This window comes from Aythya ferina (genome assembly GCF_964211825.1).
Source record: "Aythya ferina genome assembly, chromosome: 25".
Taxonomy (NCBI): domain Eukaryota; kingdom Metazoa; phylum Chordata; class Aves; order Anseriformes; family Anatidae; genus Aythya; species Aythya ferina.
In genome coordinates this window covers 4,046,502-4,072,625 of record NC_140323.1, presented here as the reverse complement: position 1 = coordinate 4,072,625, position 26,124 = coordinate 4,046,502, and the positions used below count along the sequence as shown (strand labels likewise).

The window sequence follows — 26,124 nt, the reverse complement described above, 5'->3', positions numbered from 1 at the left end:
AGCACTGCCTCCTGCCTGGTGGCAGGGATGTGGGGAGCAGCCCTGGTTCTCCTGCTGCCACAGGTGGGGTTGTTTTGGTTTCCCACCATCAGGATGCTGCTTGTTATGGAGCAGCAGCTCCTCCTTGGCAAGCGAGCAGCGATCCATCACCGCTGGGCGTTCGCGGTGCCGCTTCCCAGCGCAGCTCATCCGTCTTCCTCCTGATTACGCGCAGCCTGCTGCTCCCCGAGCAGCTCCAGAAACCAGGAGAACGAGGAAAGCTGAATCCCAGCTCAGCCTGCTTATTCCAGCCTTAAAAGGCTCAGTACCTACAGCCCAGAGGCAAGAAGGGAGCTGTGAGGAGGCTGCCAGCAGCCAGCTCCCCGCATCAGCAGCCAGCGGGTGCCCTCTAGCGAGCTGGCTTGGCTGGGGAGCAGCAAAGGTGAAGGCAGCCTTCACCCCACGCTCACTGTGAACAGCTTAAAAACTGCCAGAGAGGTGCTGAGCAACCTCCCGGCACCAACACAAGCAAGCGATGGGGTGGGTGACCCTCTGGGAAGCTGGAGCAGCTGCAAGTGGTGGCAATGGGGCTGGGGAGCTGCTCCAGGTTGAAAAGAGCAAGTAGGTGTTGAGGCTGGCACAGATGAAACCTGGGCTGTTCTCATGCTGCATCTGCAAACCTCAGCGGGAGTGGCAAATACTTGCACCGTAACTTCCCTTCATCCTGGGAGGGAGGGGAGGGCTCTGGGAAGGCAAGCACACAAAGAGCACAGGCTACGTAACTGGTAACAGGCCTTTACTTAAAGTTGTCCCCGAAACGCAGTACAAATGAAAAAATAAACCCAACATTGCCATAGAACGCGATCGATTTAATTAGACTTATGCTGTGGACACGAAAACAGGTTATCAGGTCCGTGATACATGTACGTGCCTTTTTAAATAGTGCAAACACCCGGAGACTGGTTATTAGGGTTGCTGTGCAGGTGGGCGTTTGGATCCAGATTCAGGCTCGGGAACGGCAGGCTGCAGGGGAAAGGTGCTACTGAGACAGGGCAGGAAAAGATTCCTTCCAGAAGAGCAAGTCTTTGTTAGCTTGGCCTGAGGTAAAAGATGTTTGTTCATACCTTAGGTATCTTCATGGACTGATCATCAAAGGCAGCTGTCTTCTAGGAGTAAGGGACTGAAGCTAATTGCAGAGTTCAGCAGCTACGGATCCCTACACCTGCTCCGAGAGGCAGGCACGGGGTGTCTGTGCGTGTGTGTGGGCAGCAAATGCACATTACCAGGGTAATAGCACAGAAAAACAGGACTGCAATCGTAACAGCTGCCTGTATTCATCACAAACAAGTGCAAGCAAGTTGCTGAGGTGTGTAACCCAACCTGGGGCTGCTGACCATTCTGATTTCGCTGGCCAGACACCACCAGGCGGTTACAGGCATGGTCTCACTGATTTGCTAAGCAGCGAAGGAAAATTCCAGCCACTTTGGACAGATAACCAACGAAGGATATTCAGAGCAGGAGAGCTGCTGCCTGGAGGCAACCTGTTTCTGGAGCTGTTCCAAGCACGCAGTGTTTATCAGCCTCACCTGTGGGTGTCCTTGACCTTGAAGGATCAGCCTCGCAGCGCCTCCTCTTCAAGGATTGCAACACGACCTGCAGGTGTTCAGCTGAACAGAGCATGCACAGGACTCGGGGAGTTTCTTCCTCACCTCATGCACCACAGCAAGAGTAAAGACAGAACGGAGACCAGAGCCCTGGCTCTGCGTCCTTTCTTCAGCCATTAAATCGTGCTGTCTTCCGAAACAGCCAGCCTCCACTGAAGGCCTCTAATGAGAACATTTCTCTTCTTCCAGGAGAGGAAGGTGAAGCTCGGAACAGGCAAAGAGTGAGCAGGCAACTGCAAGCTACCCTGGTGGGTTTTGAAGCTCGGTTTTCAGGCCATTCCCATTTGTCAACAGCCACTTTTGTCCTGCAAGGACAGCTTCTCAGTAGCACATACAATCACTGCTGGATGGAGGACCCTGGCGAGCTGCACCACGGGTTCCATCACAGCCATGCACCGTAATAAATAACACACAGAGGCAGAAAGTTCGCAACAGTCTTCAATTTTGCTGGTGTTTACCCAGCATTCAGAAGAAAGAAGCACTCTGGGGGCTGCTCCAAAGGCTCTCAAATTCACGTAGCAGCTTTGGCGAGGCTAAATTTGGCTCCGTGATACAGCTCAGCAGAGGATGGACACAGGTGCTTGAACAGACAGCGGAAGCAAAGGCTGATATACTGGGTGCATCAGCAAATAATAGTCACTGGAAGTAACTGCAAAGAGGCACTTAAACTGGAAAGACTTGCAGGAGCGAGTGCAGTGAGTGTTGTGTGGGTACCTCTGGCTGCCAAAACGGGATGAAGGCAAATGATGTGCAGTGTTTTCCAACGAAGAGCACTGCAACGTACTGAGCGGCAGTGTACAGCTGAGAGGCTTATGGTTCCCATGCTCTGTTTCAACATCGAAGTAAGAAGTTTGGTGGCTCTAGGGCTAAACGGTGCTGAGTGAAAAGCGGAGGTATCTGTGGATGAAGTCCAGCCTTTGGGCGCGCTCGCACTGGGGAGACTTCAGCAGGTTCCTGAGGAGCAGCAACCAACGTCACTGGAGAAAGGAGCAGGGAAATGGAGACCTTTCTAATCTGACAGTCACAGGACAGCTGTGCTCCACGCTTCCAGCAGACATGCAGCAATGCCTGCTAATGCCTGCCCGAGGACCACTTCTGCCATATTGCACTTCATAGTAAAACCTCACCGAGAGACAAACTGCCAGGAGTGATGAGACAGCAAGGAGAACTTGAGTTCACGCCCATCTCAGGGAGATGCTGAGCTCCAACAAAACGCAGTTCTGAACAGAGCCCACATCAGCTGTCGCATCTGTAGAAGAGGAAACCAGTAGCACTGCCGGGCCAACAGCTCCCGGCATTAAATATTGCGACCAAGTGCTTTGAGCTAGTTCTTCAACTCACACCTCAAGCCTGCACTTCCTCAAAAGTGTCAAAAAAAAAAATAAAAAAATAAAAAAAAACAACAAACAGCAGCTCCTGCTGAATTACTTTTTTAAGCCTTATACTTAAAGCAATAAAATGTTCTTCCCTCCTTTTCCCTCACCACCCCCCCCCCCGCCCCAGAGCATAGCCACAAGGTGGGCAGTTACATCTCACCACAACGTGCTTGTGCTGCAATAGCTTATTCTTCTAAAAAAGCATGATCAACTGTAACATTGTGAGACATGACGACTGCTATTTCAGTTCAAAAGAATAAAGAACTTGTCAAATGCATGTTGTAAACACACCGTGGTTCTACTCAACAAGAAGTCACAGATAAGAAGGTCGTTACCCCAAAACGCATCCTGCGGGTTTGGATTTTTATCACAACAGCAATTTTCATTTAACAATGGAAGCTGCATACAGATCTCAGTAGGATTTTGGTACGAATATTCAACCCCTTACAGCAGCCTAAACTCTCCATACATTTTTTTGGTCAACACAAATCCCAAGCTTTTCAGTGCAGCCAGATCTGAACAATTCAGTACGACTGCTTTGAGCAAAATGTTTTTGTTTTTAGAAGCGACTGGGGTGAGGGGAGATTCACAGTATCCAGAAGTGCCACAATGCACGCTGCCTGAGCCCACGCTCCTAAAAGGGAAGCAACTACCTGAAAGTGGAAGCAACTACCTGGCAGGAACTCCCTTCTGTGACCTGAGGAGATAACACCACTGAGCTTCGCATGATTAAAGTGCATCACCTGCAATTTAAGAGCCCTTCAGTTAGGGGAGCAAAAAGTAAATCTTTTCCACACGGATCCACTCCCACCTACGTACGGATAGTGCAGCAAACAGGTTATCCCCCGACTTTTACAAGCCAACTGTAAATTAACAGCCAACAACAACAACCTAAATAACAGCTGGTGTAGAAATAATCACAACACGACGCAAAACACACGAGCGACCTGACTTTTGGCAGTGATAGGCAGTGACTGCAGATAGCACCTACTCCAGTATCTTTGCACAGGAACAATGACTTGGACATGGGAGACTGCTGGGACTTTCTGCCAGGCAGGTTTCGGGGCTTTCATTGCACACCTGACCTGTGAGGGCTGGACCAGCAGAAGGAGTGTAGGAAACAAGTCGGGAAGAGCCAAGAGAAGCACCAAGGTCTAAGCACTATTTTTTTTTCCCTGTCTTTTGTTTGTTTGTTTGTTTCTTTTTTTTTTTTTTCTTTTTTCTTTTTTTTTTTTGTTTCTTTCTTATCTTTAGTCAGGAGTGGAGCACTCCCTAGATCAGAAAGGGAACTGTACAGACGATGACAAAACGAGCTATATCCTACACAATGTATTGAATTCACACACCTGTATACTGAAGAGAGGTGAAGGCACTCTTGCTGCCAGACGCAGGCTCTCCAAAGCCCTGGAGAACATGCCAAAAACTGCCTTCCCTCACCTCTCTGGCCCTCAGTCGTGAACTCCAGACTAAATGGATGGCAAGACTATTCACTAACCTGATGTTTAAAATAAATAATGACCTAGAAAACTAACAGAAATAATGCTTAATGCATGCTCCCACAGCGCTGTCTTCTCCCACTGGCTCCACAAACTCCTCGGCACCGTCCAGAATCCAGAAGGGAAAGCTGGAAGAAGTGTGGAGGAGGGCTGCCTGGTTAGCCAGGGATCTCAGGGCATCCAAAGTGGCTGCAGGAAATTCTCTGGGAGCCCCAAGGCTTTACACTCCTAAAATTCACCCCTGATTTAGGGGTGCATCCACCTGCCTTCCACACGTGAAGAACACAGCTCCTCTCCTTGGGGGAACACTCTGAGCAGAAACCCTCACAAAGTCAGTGGGCTGAGGAGGAGCTGAGTACACTTCTAGTGCATGAGCTCATAGCTTAAAAACATATAACCCTTTTTGAAGTTCTACGTGAGCTTTAACAAGTACACTAACCATAGACAACTTCGGAGAACAACATAAACGCTGAAATGGATCTGAGACATTAAATCACTGGGAAAGGAAATCGTTGTAGAGCACTCAAAACTTAACACCAAGCACAGTCCATAGGCAGTGCGTTGCAGGATTTTTTCTCCCCTCAAAGGCCCATACCCTGTTTGTAAAGCCACATCACACAGAGCGAGCATCTTCTAGACTGGCCTGATGAAATGCAGCAATGGTGGAAGCTGCAGCTGGGGAAGCTGCAATGGGCGCTGTGATAAAGAGCTATTATCATTTAACTCAGCTGGCACGCCAGATTCTGAGCTAACACTGGACAGGCTTCAACAAAGCAACAACAGCTGACATAGAACTGTACTGAAATGAAAAAAAGAATCAATACAAGTGAAAAAAATCCAACAACATGGCACAGTATAACATCTTACTTGACTCCCAACTGGTATGTAACCTGAGATAGCTATAGATTGAGAGTGCTCATTTCAAGTCTGGAAACAAAAGGACCTCAGTTAACAAACACACACAAAACAAAAACAAAAAACATCTTATTAGATACATGATTATTTGCTTCCCATCGCCTTCAAGAGAACTGATCCTTGGAGAAATGGCTTCTCTAAATTAGAACCCTCTTCACCTCCCCTCCCCTCCCCTCCTTCCCACCCCACCCACTCTGCATATATTATTTGTCAGCTCCAGATTCCTCCCTTAAAAAGCATTGCACAGGGTTTGACTTCCTGGAGAACACTCCAACAGCCAAAGTCATAACTCTCTCCAAAACTTGCTTCCTGCAAGGACCAGTTGTCAGAACAGAGAATCATAGTAAGTGATTAAAAACTAGGGTATCGATACCAACATGCTGGTTATTGCGTGCTCCCTACAGGGTTTCATTTGAACAGACAAAAAAAAAAAAAAAAAAAAAAAAGATGCTACTTCATTTGATGCAGATGATTCATGGGCAGTTTGGAATCTTAATTCTCTTTGGTGTTCACCTGATGATCTCTGAAGTTAGGGCTTGTGTAGAGTGCAAGAGAATCCGCGTGCTATCTTTTGATAGAGAAGGCCTGAACTGGTACAGCTATCCCATAAAGATTCTGATCACCATCTCAATCTCTTTCCTGCACACTGGACAAGGTGATCTCTTTTTCTTCAACATCTTTGCACACTTGAAACAGGCCACAAGGTGAGCAGTCCTTCCATGGACAATATTCCCATCCCGTGGTCTGTGATGGCACAAGAAGCAAGGATTCAGTAATTTTTTTATGCTCTCTAAAGACTGTATTTCTTCCTCCGTTTTACGTTCAGTGAAATGCAACAGGGACTCTCTGCTTTCACATTCTCGTGCCAAATCCAAAGACTCAATAGAGCTGCAGGGATCTACACGTAATTTGTTCTCTACCACGTACATGTCTTTAGGTTGGCCAACTGGAGCAGAAATAGTCCTTCGGCAGTCTGGGACATCTATCCCTTCATCCTCGTTTGTGTTTTGCATAGCATCAATGTTGGACAGAGAAAGAGAATGAGCCAGTTTGGGACAATCTGAGTACCAGTCCTTCCGTAGGGCCCAGCAGCGGTAACAGTACCGTTTGCCTGGAGAGTTAAATTTCTTGCATTTGGTGCATTGCCAGCAGTCCTGAAGAACGATTGAGGCAGACAAAAACAGCAGCAAGTTAGTGTGATATTCCATACAATTCTTTTCCCCAGCATAGGAAAAGCAGAAAAGGAGCTTCAACAAAAGAGGACATTATAACCAAGGCTTGCAAATGCATGGATGCTACTTTGATTTTCAACACCTCAGAAAGCCTAAAGGAACATTTTACTGCCCTTCTCCCAGCCTCCACCACTCTGCAAGAATACAACGTTCTCAAGCTGTGCAGTTTATTGAATCTTCAGTATCTCACCCTAAATTCAAGGGCAGAGCTCCTGCAGTCAGTTAGGAATATATCTCCCAGACTCATTAATCATTTAGCACCTGATGAACCCACAAAACTTATAGCTGCGTATTTGTTTATCCCACAAAACAAGTGCAAGAGCTGCCCAAGATCAGAGCTATGTTTCAGCTGCCCAATGCTAGGGACATCCCAAGTCATTGAGCATACGCAGACCAGAAAATAATGCTGGAAAATGTTGGTGACACCGGCTACAAGAATTATCATGACACGTTTGCTGTCTTAAAACAAGACTCAAAAGACTCTCCTCCTGATTTGGCCATACAAATTGTTTGAGAAAGAAAAAAAAAAAGGGGTGAGGTGGGGTGTGGATTCTCTCCTCATGGCAAAGACCACAATGAAGGAACTGACGGCTTCCTAGCCTGCCTGGATGTCCAGGGCTCAGTGGAATGCTGATTCTGACACAGATATTTGCACTGACAAGTTTTTTGAGTATGATCACTTTATATTTGGCCACTTCGGTTATAAAACACTCCTAGATAGAATCCATATAAATCCTCTCACATTGCCCCCAAAAGTGCCAAAGCCACCTAAGTTCCAGGACTGCTCTGTGGCCAGTGGAGGCATTTTGTGTCTTTGAACTGGGTGGGCAGTCATGGGCTGCCACTGCTTAATGCCCACCCAATTTAGAGTTTAACTCAGCCCTGTCCAAAACAAACCAGGTAAGGTCAAGCCAACTTCTCTACATTCCTTCCCAGAGGTTACAGAAATACTTTGTTTGATTTTGTGCTTTTCTTGGCCTTTGAAATGCATACAAGAACCAGATTCTCTTACCACAACCAGGAGCTGTAAGATGAGTTTTTCTAACTACAGCTAGGACTGCAGCATACTCCAGGCAAGGAACGCTGACCCAAAGGATGCCTACCTCAGAGGCTGCAGCTTCTGTGTCCGTGTCATCACTTAAGCACTGAGAATCCTCAAAGTCATGCAAACATGCATCCTCAGTCACCTGGGAAAAGCAGATATGCTGTCAGAATTGCAGCAAGGATCTGTGTTTACAATGTGCCTGGCACAGTAGAGCAAAACTAAAATAACACCATAATCACCATGAGAATTAATCCATTTAGAGAAGTGAATGGAAAGCCGTTTTATGTACTGTATCTATTCCAGAACATTGTTGATAACTCTTGCTGAGCTGCTTTACAGTTGTATTTTCCTGTGATCGATTTATCTCTCTCTCTGATGTACACAAAAGTCATACAAATGCAAGCATATACACCTGAGTGTTCCTACTAAATTCCGTGGAAGAAAACATGAATTCAATCATTTAAACATAAATCTGATTAGTTTTTCTTGTGACTAGTGTTACTACCACCTCAGCTAGCAGATTCAGGCAAGAAGCTTATCTTATACAAAACACTAGCACAACGTAAGCTGAGATTTTCTTCCTTTTTTTTTTTTTTTTTAAAAAAAAAAAAAAAAAGAGATTTCAGATACTGGCCACAAATTTAGTAGAGTTGGTGCTAAGATTTGAAGTAGTTTTAAATTAATTGTGTGCCTTGAAAAGGCACATTTGAACCAAACACAGACTAACTACAAGGGAAAGCTATCACATCACGTACAGAATGGTGACAGCCTTTTCTAAACACAATTTAAACTCTGGATGATTACAAATCTAGCTCCTTTCAAGTCAACGTAACACGAGAAGACAGACGAAAAGCAAGGGCTTTTCATGAGAAAAAGTATTTTTTTTTGCATGCAATTGCTTAAATGAGGCCAACCAGTGGAACATGTGTACTGTGGCTGTTTTGAAAGGTACCTTTTTGTCATCTTCTTTCACTTCCTCGCAGTCAGCCGTTTCCACTTTGACTGCAGCACTGGTCTGATCTGTCGGACTTTCGTTGAGGAACCACAAGTCATCAGTAGTATCTGAAACAATGGCAGTGTCTATGTCCTGTTGGAGAAGAAACGAGAAAGACCACTTAGAGCTCAGGGTATCAGCAGCAGGAGTACCAGCACTGCAGCCACAGCCAGTGAACACCTCGCCCTTTTTCCTCACTAACAGCCTTCTCAGCCCTGGTCAGCTTCTCCAGTCACCCCTAGGAGAAAAAGGGACAGATCACTACTCTCAAATAAACCACCCCTTTTTTTTTGGCAGCAGCACTGTGCTCGTTCCCCTTGCTAGCTGGCCATACAGCTGGCCACCACGCTACCATCATCTGCACTGCGTAACAACTTTCGACCCAGAAGAGGGGCAGCTCCTGCAATACAACCAGTGCTCTGGAGTGCAGAAGGACCTTCAGTGGATAACAGATTGCCTAGTTTATTTAACAACACTAAAGGTAACCAACCACCTGATGTGAAAGGCTGGGACAGGAACACAGAAAGGAGAGGCTGAAAGTCCTGAAGGGATGTGGGAAGGGAAGAGAAGGAACAAGAATTTATTATTTACTTGGAACACGAAAGAGGAGAGGAAGAGAATACAGTTCACCTCTTTAAAATGTCTACACACCTGGTTAGTCTGAATATCTGTTGATCCATTACTTCTGGACTTGTAATTGCTTCTGAGGTTGCCTAAAAACCACCATGGAAGACCAGCTACATCCCATTCCTCAAACACTAGGTCCAGTTTAGGCTTCTTGCTTTTAGAGAGGTTTTCTATTAAGTCTTTGTCTGTAAGAGCCAAGTAGAATCTAAGTCATGCCACACCTACATCATTTAAGAGACTAGCAGAGAAAAGTTTGGCCCCATCTGATTTGAGAAATCTTCCGTGCTCTATCTGAAAGCCAGAGATAAAGCTAACAGCTTTGAGGTTTGTGTAAGCGTACTGAGATGTCAGATCTGCTGCACATCTGTGCCAGTGTATCTACCCAAGCAAACCTGCCAAAATAGTCACCACACAGCCATGAGAGGTCACAGAAGCATCCCCAAGCTCCCAGTGTCTCTGTAACTGTACACGTTTCTCTTTAGCGTTACCTTAATTTTAAGGCTCAATACACAAACATGAACTCTTCTTTCAGAACTCTATCCAAGTCAACACAGAGAAAATTCCTGAATGCTTAATATGTAGAAAAGACTGGTTTGAATTTGGTTCAGATTTCAAATGATGGGAGCTCCTGAATTCCCAAACCAGCTCAAAATACAAATCAGAAAGGTAAAAATCTATTCTTCATAGCCCCCTGCTTCAGCCTCCTCCTTTTTAGCCAGTGCAGTTTAGTCTACGATCCTTAACTCAGAGGTTTGAGCTTCGAGATAACCTTGAATCCATCTCTCCTCAGTTCTGAGAGCTTCAAAAGGCACCGACAAGGACTGTTTCTGCCTCCTCTGTACATGCAGCCAAGAAAATATTTACTGCTCCCATTTTATCCAGAAATACGCACACTTGCAAAGATGATTTAGGTTTACAAATTAGTTTCCTTGATGTGAGAATAATCTGAGAGTAGAAGGTGGAAAAACAGGAAAATTGTTTCTGTAACATCAGAAATCCTTGAGTGAACCAGCAAGAAATCCCCAGACATTAAAACAAAGGAAATGTCTAAATATGAAGGAGCTGTATGATACTTAAAGTGGGCAGGAAAAAAAAATCCCATTGTTATTCAGATTCCTGATTGGTTTGCAGGTAATGACTGCAGACAGCTCAGGCTGTGTTCTATGTAATCAGAGGAGAGAGTCCCTTGGGAAGATAAATAGATACGAGTATAATTTCGGCATTTAAAATACCCTTCAGCAAGGTCTGTAAGATTGTTGATGGCATTGTTTAGTGATAGATGCGCTTTTGGGGCTTAACCTGTCATTTTATTCAGTGTTTGTTTGTTTATGAGACCAAATATCCAAGCTAGAAAACAAGTCTATCATGAAATACCTTCGACAGACATTTGCAGTTCTCTCAATCTTTGCCATAAAATGATGAGTTTTAAAGATTGCATTTCACAAGTTTTTATTAGTCTCCCAACACCCTCCTCCAGCAGCTGCCTGATGCAAAGCTCAACGTGTCACACTGGGGAAGGAGAAGTGCTTGCACACACTGTCACCACAGAAAAGCTGGCACTCACCTCCATAATTCTCACATTTGTGCTCTGAGGTAGACACAGCAGATGTATTGCTTTCACCTTCTCTGATGACAGTGTCAGAACCTTCTTGCGGGCTAAACTGCGTGAAGGAAGGAAAAAACAGATGTTAGTCCACCAGAGCTTATAGGGACAAGGGGATGTAGCACTTCCATTCCGAGTCACCAGCTGCAGTACAACACCAAAAAGGCATGAAGAGAAACAGGAGTTTCTGAACAACAGCTATACACACTGTTAACTCTTTAGGAAGGCTAATGCATCTGTAATCAGCACAAACAATATACTTGCAACCCAGGAAAAACCTTAAGATTGGCAAAAATCCAAAAGCTGCCATCTTAAATGAAGAAATACTGTGATCTTCGTGACTCTCTGCCCCCCTTCAATGTGAACAGACACCTCCCAGACCAATTTCCTTAACCCCAAAATATACCTGAGACAAGTTAGAATACACAAAGATTTTTCCTAGGTTTCAGATTCTGCCTGAAAGCTTCAAAAAACAATCCTATTAAACACAAAACCTATTCACACTTTTTAGAAACTTTAACTATTTGGCAATTCCTACTCAGAGAGGGGATGAGAGAGAGGGGGAAAGACGTGAAAAGACAGAGCACGCTGGAGGAACTGAGGACTAGAAGTGCTACACCCCAGAGAAACGCGCTCAGAGACTGGTACTCTGTTATGATGAGAACAGAGAAGGGTCACTCTGTCCCTGCTCTGTGGACTCCAAGAACTTTCAGGAAGGTGAGGACCTGGCAGCCAAGCAGCACAAAGTTCTGGCAGTCCACCATGCACAGGTACAGAGAAGGGGCACTCTGTACAACAAAAGAAACCACCAGGCAGTGGGTTTACCTTCAGCTGGTCTTGGCTTGGCTTATCGACGCTCTGTTCCTTTGCGAGATTCTGTGCAGCATCTAGATAGCAGGTAAAACAAAAGAAAAAACCTTCCCTGGTAATAACCATTCTCACAACACAGAGGGTCTTCAGCAAGCAACCAACGAGCCAGGCTTGGCAGACCTCTAAGTAACCCTTTAAGGAAACAGAGCCCTTTCTTTCTTAGAGAGCTGACCATTTCCTAAAGAGGCACCACTCTAGTATTCCTAGGGCTTTGCTAGACACATATGGAGGCAAAACCCTATGGAATACAGCTGTGCCTCCCCACAAATGCAGCTTGATGGAACTACAGCTTGTAAGAACCTTCTTCCCAATGTGAAAAACTATTCTGTCTCCTACAGCCTGTCCTCAGGCTGTGAGCTCTAGGTCCCTCACACACAAGGCCTGCATGGAAGCAGAAACCCAGAGCAACAGCAGAGGGTGGGAACTTCAAGGCTGGACCAGATCTACACTGAAGAAGGTGAACAGAAAAAGGAAGGTTCTTACAAATACCTGAGAATACTACTGCTTTTGGTACTTGCTTAGAGAGGCATCCTTCTGAAGGGTGTAGGCATCCAGAACAGGAACTAAACTAAGAATTCCATGCACAGCAGGCTCTTTCCTGGGTAACTGAGTATACAGCCATACTACAATTTGATCCAGACAATTATGCTGGCCCCACAAGTTAATTAAAAGGCCAACCTAAACAGTTAGAACAATCAACAAAATCTTCTACTAGAAGAGCTGTATTAAGGAATTCACTCTCTGAATAGGATGACTTGCTAGAAAACAAAAGATGCAAGGATGGCTCCTGCTTTCTCCCATTTCAGTTTAAAAATTCCCTGCAGAATGCCAAGGAGACCCGAAGAATCTGATTCACATCATGAATCACGGCACTGATACAAAAGCACTGAAAACTACCCCTGTAGGCAGAAAAGTGGACCATAAAGCGATGAGCACAGGACCACAAAATGACATGGTTCTATCCCACGTTTTTTGCCTTCCACGCATTAGTTCAGCCTTCTTTTGTTCCCTTCCCTCAGCATACAGCTTCTGTAGTCACTAATTACTTGATACCTGAAGGAAAGCAGAAGCCAATTGGCTCATCCATCACTGCTTTGTCTCTGCAGTGGCATTAGAAGAGCTGAAGAACTGCCCTTCTAACAATTCACAAGTGACACGTACTAGTCTTAAACACTAAGAAAATACACTCCACTTACTGGAAGGCTTTCTTTGAAGCCCACATATTATCAGGAACTGAAAGTAAAATGCCCTTAAGGAGAAGTAGGTATTCCTAAAACCTCCTCATGTGATTCATACTAAGAGTGAAAGTTTGCCATGTAAGGACACCATCTGATAAAAAGCATTATGTAAGAGCTTAATCTTCGTTATCAAGATGTACTGCAGTCACTTTTCTTTCTACAAGGGTACTTGAAGTGGGCAGGATAATCTGCAAAGTGATGTTCTGATAAGCACTGGTTTGGCTAATGAACACAAGTGGCTATTGCACAACATGAAACAGAATGGCCTCTATGCCCTGCAGCACCTTCAGCTACTGATATATTGCAACAAAGGAAAAACACCACCAAGAGTCATCCTTCCTACATATTTGCCAAAGGCCTGGTCTGCCAAACCTGTTTCGTTTCATGGTCACACACACACAGGCACACATGGTAGAAAAACTCAATGGCCATCTCACTAAAGGAACAGTACTTCCTTTGGCACGATTAGGAATAGTGACACCACGACTGGAGCACACACGCACACCCAGCCACACGTGCAGGGCCACAAGCACACACCAAGTGGAAGGGAACAGGGCAGCAGAGGAGAGCATTCTGCCGAGATCCGTTGCTCTCCACCTACACTGCCTACAGGGAAAAGGCCAGGGTACCACCAGCAAGGGGAACTGCACTCACACAGTAAATCTGCAGCTAAGTGTTTAGACAACAGTCTGCTTAGGAAGGTTCTTTTGTATAAACAGGGAAAGGAGGGGAACCTCAGAGGCACTAATATACGGCTTAAAGCAGACACATGAACAGTTTAGGGCCATGTTTTCTCAGTTTCTAAATTTGAACTAGTGTTTATGTCTGTCTGCACAAACAGGCTAAGCACTTAGGAAGAACTAAGCCCATATTATCTGCCTGGAGACCCCAGGAAGAATGACACGAGGCTGCACAAATCCCCTGGTATAGTTCACTCATGATTTGCACATTTGTGCTTTAAAGAGATGTTTATTTTCACATGAAGATGACCAGCTGTACAGTGGGAACTGGCTGCAAGGGAGCCATCAGCTGACATTAAGTTAAGAACAGATTTTAACTTATGACTGAAGGACTTTTGATGTAGGTAATTTCTCTCATGAGCTGAAAAACTAATAGCAACCTTTAAAGGTTCAAGTGTTTCATTAAAGTCCAGACCTCTTTGGATTGCAGAACTAGGTTAGGTTTCCGGCACTCTTTACATTCACTCTCAAGACTATGAAAGCATAAAATGAGGTAAGAGAGAAGTCACAGAATGCTATGAAACTGCAAGAAGACTGAGAAATCAATAACCATTTGGACAAGACACTTCAGCCACGATGATTTGTACATCCGCAATATTTAGTCTGTCTGCCATTCTGAGGCTTGGCCACTGGTTGCAGGCAGCTGTATTACTCAACCAGCTAACTGATTTCATACCACAGCTACTGATGGTGCACACACACAAAAAAAAGACACATACTCAAAGAGATTGTCTTGTCAAAGCCTTCATTAGCAGCTTGTTCCAACTTCAGAAACACGTCTTTTCTGAATATCATTACTTACCCAAGTTACATCAACACTATATTGAATATAGCTGTCCATACCGTGACAAACCTACCTGTCATTGCAGCAGAAGTCAGGTTCCGTTTCAACATTTCATAGACTGGGCTGTTGAAAAGAAAGAGATAGTTTATTATGCAGAGAAATGCTGGAATCTGCAGGGCAATTTTTGTCACTCTTTAGCTAAATGCTTGCTACAGAGAAGTCTAGCTCAGAAAGCTCAGCCTTTAGCAGGAGTCTGAAGCCAACTGTCTGAGAATACATGGAAATAAAAGGGGGGAAGAGATGTCACTTCAAGCAGCTGTCTGGACCATTCAGAACTGGCTCTTCAAAACAAAGGAGCTGAACTTGAACTTGTCAAATCAACTAGCCAAAAGTCACTGGCATTCATAGAGGCTTATGTGACTGTAAGTGGGAACAGTGACACCAAGGGTCTCCTGACTCAGTAATCTCTGTGAGACATCATGTTAACAGCCACTTTTTCTTACCTTGGATCTTTTACAGAGAAGCTCTCCAGCCCCAGCAGTTCTCCCAGCTGATCTCCTCCACAGTACACCATGTGTTGCTGTCTTTTGTCATACAGCTGCTTCACCATTATATACTGTCCTAGGTGATGCATAACCTGTGGACACGGAACATACCATGAGCCACGTCTGCAGCTGAAACCAAACCACCAAAGGCCCCGGAAATTTGCTTTAGTTTATGTTACTTGCCTCCTTACACAGTGTCAGTCAAACAGTACCTGCTAATTCTGCATTTCTGGCATCCATCAGTGCCTCACAACTAAGGGAGAATTATGCTTTAACACATTGCTGTAAGGTTTATAATTACTAACCCTTGACAGGAGAGAAAACTGAGCTGAAAATGGATAAACAGGAGTCACTCTGCTATCCCACACTAAAAAGACACATCATGTTATCTGGGACATCTCCCAGAGTGACAGCTCCGGATGGAGCCTGTAAGATTCACATCAACTTTACAAAGAACTGTCCCTGGAACAGAAAACCCTGAAAGAATGGTAGCAAATCATTCAAGGTCCACTCTTTGAAATGGGAGCGGGAACAATATAACAGCTCAGAGTAAAGAGAATGAAATGGCACGGGGAGGAGGCAGAAGGTATCACCAGCTAAAAGCTGTATAAGCTGTTACTAAAGGATGGCCACAATTGCAGTGTCATTCCTGAGGAGACAGCTTGCAAGATGCAAAAATGTGAGCATCAGTATCACAAAGCATGGAGAGAAAACATCCTGTGAGAGCTACCAGACACTACCAGTTATAGTGAGGAATCCACAGGACAAGAAGAAAAAAAGGTGAAAAAAGTTAAGCACAATATAGGCAAGGATCCATCCCCCATTACCCACCAAAGTGACCTCCTGAATGACAGCAAATGCCACCCAAATTATGCTAACAGGATGCCATTCACTGCAGAAAAACTGACTTAGTGGAGTTAAAATGTTAATCCATACGAGCAACACGCATTTAATACTCAACTCCCCCCATTTAAACCATTCAATTTGTTTTTCCAAAACTTTTTAGAAGCTAAATAAGTTATTTAAATGCATAAGTGTTTAAAATAAGTCACAGGGCTCTGCAGGAATATTTGACACATTCATAATGAAAAACCACTGCATTTAATTCTTTGCAGACAGGCTACTCTTGTAAATCACAGTCGGTGTCATTTTTTTTAATCTTGTACATATATTGCATTTTAATCTTAAAATAAATGAATTCACAGGGTCTCTCAGGTTTAGCTGACAAGCTATTTCAAAGAAAACTTAAAAGAAAAATATCAACTAGAATCCAATTTTTAAGGCTTTCATGCACTGAGCAGACAGCAAGACAATTGAATCCTACGCCCTCTCAGGTATGTGACTATCTATCCCATCTTTCCTCTTTTTAAAGAGGTTTTTGATTTTATTTCACACTCCATTCCCAATTCCTTCAAAGGCTCTCAGGACAATTAACAATCAATCAAATCGCAGCAGCCCTCCGGGTGCGGTACCCCTGTTTTGCAGGTAGGGCTTCCAAGCACAGAAGAATCAAGAGCCAGCCCCAGCCCTTCCCCACCAAGGGCCATCTGCCAAGCGACCAAGGACAGGCAGAGTTTCAGTGCCTGGAAACTGAGCCCACCTCTTTCAGCGTGAAGGTTTCTCCTTGGGCACCTGCAGCCTGCAGAATCTTCAGAAGTGGCAGTTTGGGTCGCACCTAAAACACAAAGCAGGGATTTTTGTGAGAAGGAGAAGAAGCAGTGCCCTGAGAGAAAGCACGTTGCCCTGGCATGCCTGCCTGCCACAGCTCACAAGCCCAAGTTGCTAAATCTGTGGAAGTTTGTCACACCAAGCCCAGAGATAACAACTGTGGGATGAATTGGAGATCATGGGAAACACCGCTTGCCTTAGGCTGATCTGCTGAGGGCTGGTACTCTTTTACAAGTCATCTGCACGGACAAATGCTTAAAAAAAAAAAGTTAGAAGGACTGGAAATCAGCACAATCACTCTGACTCAAGTGCAAGACAAAAAAAAAAAAAAAAAACACTCTGGAATTTGGGCAGACTGCTCCAAAGGCTTTAATCACTCCCATTGTCCAATTAACTTTGATGTCATTCATCATGTGGGGAAAGATCGGAAACTCAGACCCATGGTACGGAGGCCTGAGCAGTGACTAACCAAAGCACTGAGTCATACATTCAGGAGCAAGGACGGTTAATTAACACCAAGGATCAGGATGTGTATTTTCTGTGGCCCTCAATCATCAACCAAAACCTTTACTACACGAAATTCAAAGAATCCTAGGAACAATGCAACTGCACCACCACCTCTTTAGGTTTCACCCACGCACCCCAGCCACTTTGAGTAGCAGAGGAGACAGATGATGCTATGCAAAACAGCAAGTTTTAAATAGCTCCTTCCCCCGCACCACTACTTCATCTACTCCACAAGAATTTTAACAATTCTTAGGAGAGCATCACCCCCTGGATCCACGCCTTGTGTTCCTGCAAAATGTCAGAAAGCCCTCACTGTTCTGCCTGGAAGCTGAATGCCACGTAATTGTGTACAATATTGTATGCTAATGCGTGCGTTTCCCACACTGAACCTCTTGCTCTGCTCCCCTTTGTCTCCCAGATGCTAACACAGCGAGATGTTTCAATCTGGCACTGGGCAGAACGTCCAACCCTCAGCACACGATGTTCGTTGCTGTTTCTCCTACACTTTGACAAGACCTAAGCTCTCGAGGCATGTGATTTCTGCTAGTAAAGGACTTTAGCGATCAGTGTGAGGTGGGCTTTATACACACCCCTCCTTTCTACCTTTATAAATGCAACTCTTAACACCTTTCCTGCCTGATGTGAACAGTCTGCTTACAGCCCTGCATTTATTTCCTCAACAGCCAGCTCTAGCTGCACCACCATTCTCCTGCAGAAGGTAAGGAGAGGAGGGGTTTGGGTGCTCGTCACACAAATTAATTTGTCCCTCAGCTATCGGAGGTGATATTGGCAAAGCATTTGTCCCACTGTTTAAACATTGCACAACTTCATTTCTGCTGTGAGTGTATCTGGTCTGTGTTCTCATGACTGTAACTGTTGGATGCATTTTCAAGCTCAGAGCAACTCGTGTCCAGCCACAAGCCTTTCTGAGACAGCTTCTTCACCAGGAAAAAGCTGAGCACAACACAAGTAATTGCGCGTATCAGCACTTAGTTTTCAATAAGATGAAATTATGTATTTGCATTCATTCATTTCTCTAATGACCAGTCTCAAATAGGTTTTGAAATAACTCTTCATATCTTTCTTATTAAAGAAATAACCCAGTTCGCTTGATCCGTTTAGAAGGGGCCCTCATTAATCACAGTACAGCCAAAATCAAAGCGTTAGTCTGGAAACTGAGTGTTGACAATCAATATTTTGGTAATAATACCCCAGCCTATTTATGTAGTTTTTTGAGCACTGATTGGAATAAATATTCATACATATGAATTCTGCCCAGGACTTGGCTATGTTTCAAAACTCCTAAATTAAGCCTCAAATGGGAAGATCTTCTGACTTCCTCTCAGCTCATTTTCATTCCTGCCCCCTCCTTTCATATTGTAGAGACTGTTTTTTTTTTTCCAGTGAAGTGGCTCTGGCAGGTGGGATGCCAGTCTTGGAGAAACATCTCCCTTTAGACCAGCTTTCTCTACCCGCTGTTTACACTACAAATATTTCTTTGCTCTGCCAACATACCGGGGCAGAGCCAGGCTCCCCCAAACCATGCACTTGCCTGTTGGCCTTGGCTCGAAGCTACAGCTACCTTTTTGTTCCAGGGCTGCTCTAAGAATAGGCAATAAGGACGGGTGCTGTGCTTGCCACTTACCTAAGCAACTCCAAAAAAGGCCTGGGGATGCCTTGCTGCCTGAGCAAAGTTCAACACGGCACCGTTATGGTGCTCCAACAACACTGTCACATAGTCTAGCACTAGGAGAAATGTTCTATGGAGGATTTTTCTAAGTGCAGGTCCTGCATGAAAGCATGCATCATGCCATTGCTTGTACAGCCCACGTTAACTGCTTTGTCTGTTTTTCTGCCCTTTAAAATACTCCTAAATCTCTGATCTGGTAGTCAAAGCAACAGAAATCTTCAGGATAAAAGCCCCACTGCATCAGGCTAAATTCTTCTTACTTAAACGGCATTAAAAAGCTTTGATTTGATGGAAGAAGTGGAAGCTTTAAGTGAGGGGAAAGCAATGAAGGTAAGTAGGGGAGATAATTACCTGGTTAGCTTGTCCAAGAGTGATTCTGCAGGCATCCTCAGCTGCTGGATGCTGGGCAGAGCTTGAAGATGTCATGGTGGCAGTGATGAGCTGTTTGTGGCACAGACCTATAAACGAGAAGTTTCACGTCCCAGTTAAGCTGCGAAACCTGCTCTTGGGGTTTAATCACTTCCACTTCTTCGAAGTTTCAGGAAATCAGCGGATCAAAAATAGCCCTGCCTGCATATCCTAAACGTTGCTGTGCCCCCTCACCTGCTCTCCTACCACAGACCTGCTGTGCCCCGTCCTGGCTGCAAACACCAAACTGGGACAGAGCTGCAGGGACTGGGGCTGCTTCTGCTCTGCCCCTCTAAGGAATTGGCGAGGAACCTGGACCTGCAGGCTCAAGGGAAGCACCAGTCTCTGCCACACTGTTAGTGAGTGTAGTACGTTGAAATCTTTGAGTCAGAGGGAGGGGAAACAGAAGCTGAGTCACAGCAACCCCAAGGGAAATCCTCCCAGAAGAGCAAAGCCTCGAGCAGCCAGGGCTGATGGCAATGATTAGCACGTTCCCCGCCCGCTTTTTAAGAGATGAAAACCCGCGAAAGCTGCTGCAGCCTCCATCCAGAGCGAGGAGATGCAGGCCACAAGTTAACAATTCCACCAGCACCGCTGGCTGGGCGGGTGAAACGAATCTTTCCTGGAAAGGAACAAAAGGGGAAGTCCTGCAGCGATTTGAATTCGCAGCCCTATCAGTTTCAGCATCCACCCCAGGCCGGCAGCTTCGTATGCAGAGCGATCTGCAATGAGATCTGCCATGACTCATGTTCTCGACACCATCCAGCCCCATCTGCCCCACACAAGGTAGGTTCAAAACCTTCATCCTGACAGAGAAAGGGCAGCGTTAATTAGCTGCACGTGGGGACAGAGTAAACTGAACCTGCTGGAGAAGGAACCCAAGTCCCGACCTCTTATTTCACACAGCGTCGCCTCCGCCCTACAGCACGCGGATTTATTGCTGAAGCAAAGCCGTTCTGCTTCCCTGGCACAGGGCACAATAAATTCTGCCTTTTGACACTAATCTACTCGCATTTTTTACAGACACCATGAAGGAAGTCCTGCGACTGACTCTTGCTCACACGGGTACATTTAAGGCTAGTGGGAGATGAACTACAAAGCAAAGCCTGGCTCCTGAGCTCGCCCACGCGGCTGCAGCTTTAGGAAAGTTTAGTCTGTGGATTCTGGCAGAGGTGCCAACTTGTAACCCTTGCAATAATTTAATTTAAAAGTCTGAAGCCAAAAAAATTCGTTTCTTTCAAAGAAGTATCTTAAGTTTGCTGCCACGAGACTCCTGACAGACAGGAGATGAGTCTTCCTACGTTGCTTAGGGAAGACTGAGTCGGATGCTCAGCTACATTCAGAAGTGAACACGAGCAAAACAAGCAGGCTTGTGCCTGAGGAATGTAAAAACATCTCCTGTTGAGACAAAACAAGCTGGACACTTATCTAGCAGGCAGTGCAAATACTTCAGTTGACAAAAGTTAGTTTCAAAACACGTTCAAGTTGATGGGCAGTGTCACACATTCACACCCTACCCCTCCCACTGCCCCGTTAATTAAGGAACAGGCACTAATTTACTAAGAGGCTTCTGGTATTTCTTATACCATTGCATTTCCCTGAAATAAGCACTGTTGGGGATAAAATCCTTCCTGAAGATCAGGCATCTCTAAATTCTTAACACCCAATAAACGCATGTCAAATCCAAGCTTGGTAAACCACGCTGACAGCAAGCAGATCTAGGCACACCCAGAAATAACTGACTTAAGAGCTGAAGTCGCTGCCGTCTTCAGTTCCTTGCAAGTTGGTGACTTACCCCTGCCACAAACTCTGAGCCACAGCTGAACTTACCCACCGTGAGCTTTTCGGGCTCCACGTCCCCTCTGTGCCTCTGCTCCTGCGAGTCCCTGTGCTAGGAGCAGCTCAGAGCCAGCCCCTGCCCCTCTGCTGGCCGCAGCTGGCTGCTAAATGCAGCAGGGGCGGCTGCAGGAGGTGTGAAGGGCAGGCAAAGCGCGGAGTTCCCCCCACCCTGCCTTCCTGGAAGGGGACTCTGCTGCCCCAGGGTAAGGCAGAAAAAACACTCGAAGTGCTCCGGCGCTGCTTTTAGTAGAGGCAGGTGAGCTGGCACCTCGCCTCCAGCCCCTACAAAGGGGATGTTTTAGAAGGTTAGAGCCTCAGCACCGCCTTGGAACATCAGACTCCTTTTTAACTTCTAATTAGGCTACCTAGCAAGTCCTGGGACATGTCCAGGCTGCAAACACCCACAAGATTCACAGAGGCAGCCCCTGGTTGCCTTGCCCGGACAGAAAACCTCCCCGATGCCCTGCTCAGGCTGGCCAGGAGGAGAAATGCTGCCAGTTCCTAGAGAACTGCCCAGCTCCCTGCTGCAGTCCTACCCAGCTTCCCCAGGAACTGTATTGTCCCACTAATTTCATGCCAAACGCTTACCCTACAATGCTGGAAGCTTTCAAATTAATCTGCAGCCAACTGAAGGAAGCAGCAGAGGGCTCAGCGTTGCTCCTCTAAGTGGCTCTGGAGCTGTGTAACAAAACCACTCCAGAGCAGCCTGATGGCTTGGACGAACCCATGAATCACAGAAGAGTCACCAAGCAAGGATTTTTCCCCTCAAATGCTTTATATGGGCATGCAGGCTACAGGGATGAGCACAGCCTGCCCGTCCTGTGAGTAAAAGTTCCTGAAAGAGATCAGAACTCCTTTAACTCGCGTTTGGTGCTTGGGGAAGGCAGGGTTGAGAGAGAAGATCGTAGCTAACGGCCCCAGAAGCTGCTGCAAGCTGTGTGCGTGGGCATTTCTTGGCAGCCACATCTGTAAAGCTGAGAATATATTTCTAATTCGGCTCACTTCTGTGTCTTTCATGCCAGACTGACGCGCTCTGCAGCTTCTGTGCAAAGTGGGGGCAGCAGCAAGGAGCATACAGCAGGCATTATCCTGCTCGGTGTCCCCGCAGCCTCACCAACACCTTACTTGCACTCTGCTCTGAAGGGCTGTCCCCAGCCAGCAGCATCCTTCCTGCTTTCAAACGCTGTAATTGCTCCAGAAAACAAGCTTGCAGTCTCGTGTACAGTATCGTGGAGAGAGAAGCCCCACAGGGGAAGCTTTAGACAAGCACCGATCTGACAATTGAGTCACAGTTAATTAGGTTTGTCCCTATCAGTGCGAGGCCCTGGGAGCTTTGTGTCTGCCAGCTCTGCTCACCTTTCTCAGCACCACGACTCCTCCCCGTGAGCCTCGCTCACATCTTCAGCCCTTCTCCGGGCCCTAATTCTCACCTGAGTGCATCAAAATTCCTCTGGGAGAGCTGCAAGATGCCCCTCCAGGGCTACCTTGGAGGGATTTGTCTCCGTGAGCTGGTCCCAGGGCTGGGGGCTACCTGGGGGCCGCAGCAGGAAGAGGGAGAGCTGGGGCATGGATTCGGGGATTTGATCAGGTTTTGTGCTTTACAGCCTGCTTGGCTTCAATTTTCACTGTCCTGCTCTTAGTCAAGTGCTCCAATTCGTTGTCTGGAGGCTGACTTGGCATTTAATTAGGAAAAGCATCCTGAGAAAAACACGATTTCACCACGGAGAAGCCCTGCGACGCATCACTAAAGGCAGAGCTCTGTCTTTTAACAACAAGCCAAAACGCTTATTTTAAAGAACTCTTTTTTGGAAACTGTTCTGGAATCAAACCCAGAGCTCATACAGCAGATGTAACAAGCCTGAATTTCTCCTGCCCCGGGTTTTGTTGCTGACACACTGCATCTGCCCTGCACTACGTGCTGCTACCTCCAGCTCTGCCAACGAGGCGCCGACAGCAGCCAACCTGTGACAGATGTTAGCACTTCTCAGAGTACAAATGTTATGCAAGGCCCTTTTATTGCAAAACCAGTTAAGCGGGAGGAAAACAAAACTGATTGTTTCAATTAAAAAGGAATGCTGGCCAAGGGCTCTGCAAATCTCCCTAAATCAGCCGTGCTGACAGTGGCTGTTGCTGGCGATGGCTGGAATCCGGCAGCAGCTCCAGCCCCACGCTCGTGCTGTTGTTTCCATTTATCTCTATTTTAATGTCTTAAATCGGGCTTTTCCTCGGGCTGCTTCTGTAAGGGGATGGCAAAACAACATCACCATTTAAGCACAGACAGGAAGCAAGTCAGAGCGTTAAAAAAGCTGCTTCTTCACCAGGTGAGGGCTAACCGTGCTAGCCGTCCTGTCACAAAGCTGACATTAATTTTTAAGCCAGGCACTTTAGGAGGAGTGAAACTGAAGCCAATAACCTTAGCAGTAGTGAAAAGCGAGAAAAGCCCTTATTTTAACCACATTTTCAGCAGAACCAGCCGCCTGACATTTGACTGCAGCTGAACATCTGGGGGTTTTTGCCCTGCTCCTAGAAGAGTTGCTGAACACGTCAGCGCTCTCCTGGAAGCCCGACTGCCACACACAGCCCAGAGCTCATCCCTGAAGACCCAAATTCTGCTCTGTACCCAAATTCTGACCTCCTCCAGGCACCACGTTTACCTTATTCACCTTATTTACCTCGCAGTCTCCTGTTGGGCAGCGCAGTGCCTGGCCCCAACCCACCTGCTGGAGACATGACACGAACGAGTACCAGGGCGGGTGTAAATCCAAATTACAACAGCCGTCTGTGTTTCAAGTCCCCTTTTGATCCTGCTTGCTATTCTTTCTCCAAAACAGCTCTTCTCTCAACCTGATCCTATCCAGGACTCGATTAAATTTAAATTCTTCACTTCTGATGTGAGCACTGCAACCCTCAGCAGCTCTGCACTGCCCACAGCCAGCACGTGGCAGAAAAAAAAAAAAAAGGATCACCTTTTACAGCCCCTCGTGTGCAATAACTGCAGGGCTTTACACACCTGATCTCTGGGTTATTAATGCCTCTCTGAAATTAATTCCTTGTTACCACAGCTCTCAGCAGCACCACGCTGGGACAGCCCCTGGCGGCGCTTCGCCCTGGAAAAGCGGTGTTTAAGGGTAAATCGTGGGGTGAGAGATGAGGCACAGCACAGGCAGCTCTAAAGAGCTTCATTTTGTGGTCGGGCCACGTCGTTCTGCTCAAAAAATATTAAATTTGGCAGCAGAGCAACCCGGGCTGGGGCTGCCATGGGAGGGCCCGGCAAGAAGGGTGCTGCAGCGCACAGGGCCTGGCACAGACACACTTGGCACAACTCCTTGTGCTGCCGGGGCAGGTGGTTTAAGCACCAGGGGCCCGGAATTGTGCAGAATAAGGCTGATTTTTTGAATAAAAAGTTTTGGGGGTCTCTGAGGGGCACCGACACAGCGCTCGGGGCCACCTCGTGAAGGCAGAGCCCTCAGCACACCCCAAGAACCGTTGTAGATCCCCACAACGCACTGAATATTACCACAGGAACAAGACTGCAAAGGGGCAGCTCCGATTTTGGGTTAGAAACTTGATTTTCATCCGCAAATCCCGAGCTTTACCCCCCCCTTCCACTAACCCCTCCCCCAAGGCGCAGCACCGGGCGGGTGCCGCACGGCCACGGCTCCGCTGCCCATAGCCTGGTCCCGGAGCCCCAGATCCCAATCCCAATCCCAAACGCGCTCCCAATCCCAATCCTAATCCTAATCCCAATCCCAACCCTAATCCCAACGCCAATCCCGCTCCCAACCCCAATCCCGCTCCCCCGGCGGCTCACAGCTCACCCTAGAGCATCCCCATGGGCCCCCGGCCGCCCCCCTCAGGGGTGGGGGTTTCCCCCTAGGCCCCCCGCGGGCTCCTCGCCTCCATCTTAGCGCCGCGGCCGCCCGCCGCTTCCCCTCGCAGCCAACATGGCGGCGCGGCCACTTCCGGCCCGGCGGGGCCGTACCATAGAGCGCGCCGGAAGCGTGGCCTAGAGTGGCCCCCCCCCCTCCAGCCGTGGAGGACCGTGCTGAGGGCAGCGCGGCGCCATGAGGGGCCCGGGGCCTCCCGTCCCCTCCCTTCCTCTCCCCGCCGCCGCCCCCTGCCCCTCCCCGGCTGCTCCGAGCCCCCCACGGACCCCCCCAGCCCCCTGCAGCCCCCCCCAGTCCCCTGAGTGCAGCCTCCGAGCGGGGCAGCACGCTGATAAGGGCGGCCCCGGCCTTCGAAGCCCAGAGCCCGGATAGCTCAGTCGGTAGAGCATCAGACTTTTAATCTGAGGGTCCAGGGTTCAAGTCCCTGTTCGGGCGATGCAGCTTTTTGGCCTCGTCTCCCTCCCTCCTTCACCCTTTTTTTTTTTTTTTCTCTCTCTTTTTTTTTTTTCTCTCTTTTTTTTTTTTTTCTCTTTTTTTTTTTTCTCTTTTTTTTTTTTTTCTCTCTTTTTTTTTTCTCTCTTTTTTTTTTTCTCTTTTTTTTTTCTCTCTTTTTTTCTCTCTTTTTAATTTTTTTTCTCTTTTTTTTTCTCTTTTTTTTTCTCTTTTTTTTTTTCTCTTTTTTTTCTCTTCTTTTTCTTCTCTTTTTTTTTTTTCTCTTTTTTTTCTTTTTTTTTCTCTTTTTTTTTTTTTTCTCGCTTTTTTTTTTTTTTCTCTTTTTTTTTTCTCAATATTTTTTGGTTTTGCTGCCCAGGGCCTCAGCCGGGATACTGAGGAGGGGAGACACGGCATCACTCATCGGCCTTATCAAGGCTTTTGGAGGGGGATCACAGCCGGGAGAGGGAAAAAAAGAAAAAAAAAAAGGAAGAAAGAAGAGAGGTGGAAAAAAATCGGAAAAAAATAATAATAATTAAAATAAATAAATAAATAAATGAGGAAAAAAATAAAAACTCACACCGC

The 26,124-nt window shown here is 46.5% G+C and overlaps 1 protein-coding gene across 2 annotated transcripts; it reads right to left on the bottom strand.

Moving 5' to 3' along the window:
- Positions 1-758: 758 nt before the first annotated feature.
- On the bottom strand, positions 759-25,175 carry MDM4 (MDM4 regulator of p53). 2 transcript variants are annotated; one of them, XM_084497596.1, is made up of 11 exons: positions 25,039-25,175; positions 19,325-19,431; positions 16,709-16,783; positions 15,067-15,200; positions 14,637-14,686; positions 11,757-11,818; positions 10,893-10,989; positions 9,353-9,513; positions 8,660-8,794; positions 7,766-7,849; positions 759-6,584 (listed from the first exon to the last, which is right to left on the bottom strand). In XM_084497596.1, exons 2-11 carry the CDS (start codon positions 19,397-19,399, stop codon positions 6,030-6,032), a joined length of 1,428 nt encoding a protein of 475 aa, XP_084353722.1. In that variant the 5' UTR covers positions 19,400-19,431; positions 25,039-25,175; the 3' UTR covers positions 759-6,029. The 2 variants fall into 2 exon arrangements, with proteins under 2 accessions (XP_084353722.1, XP_084353723.1); XM_084497597.1 differs by lacking the exon at positions 25,039-25,175 and adding an exon at positions 24,187-24,207.
- Between the last annotated feature and the right edge of the window lie 949 nt (positions 25,176-26,124).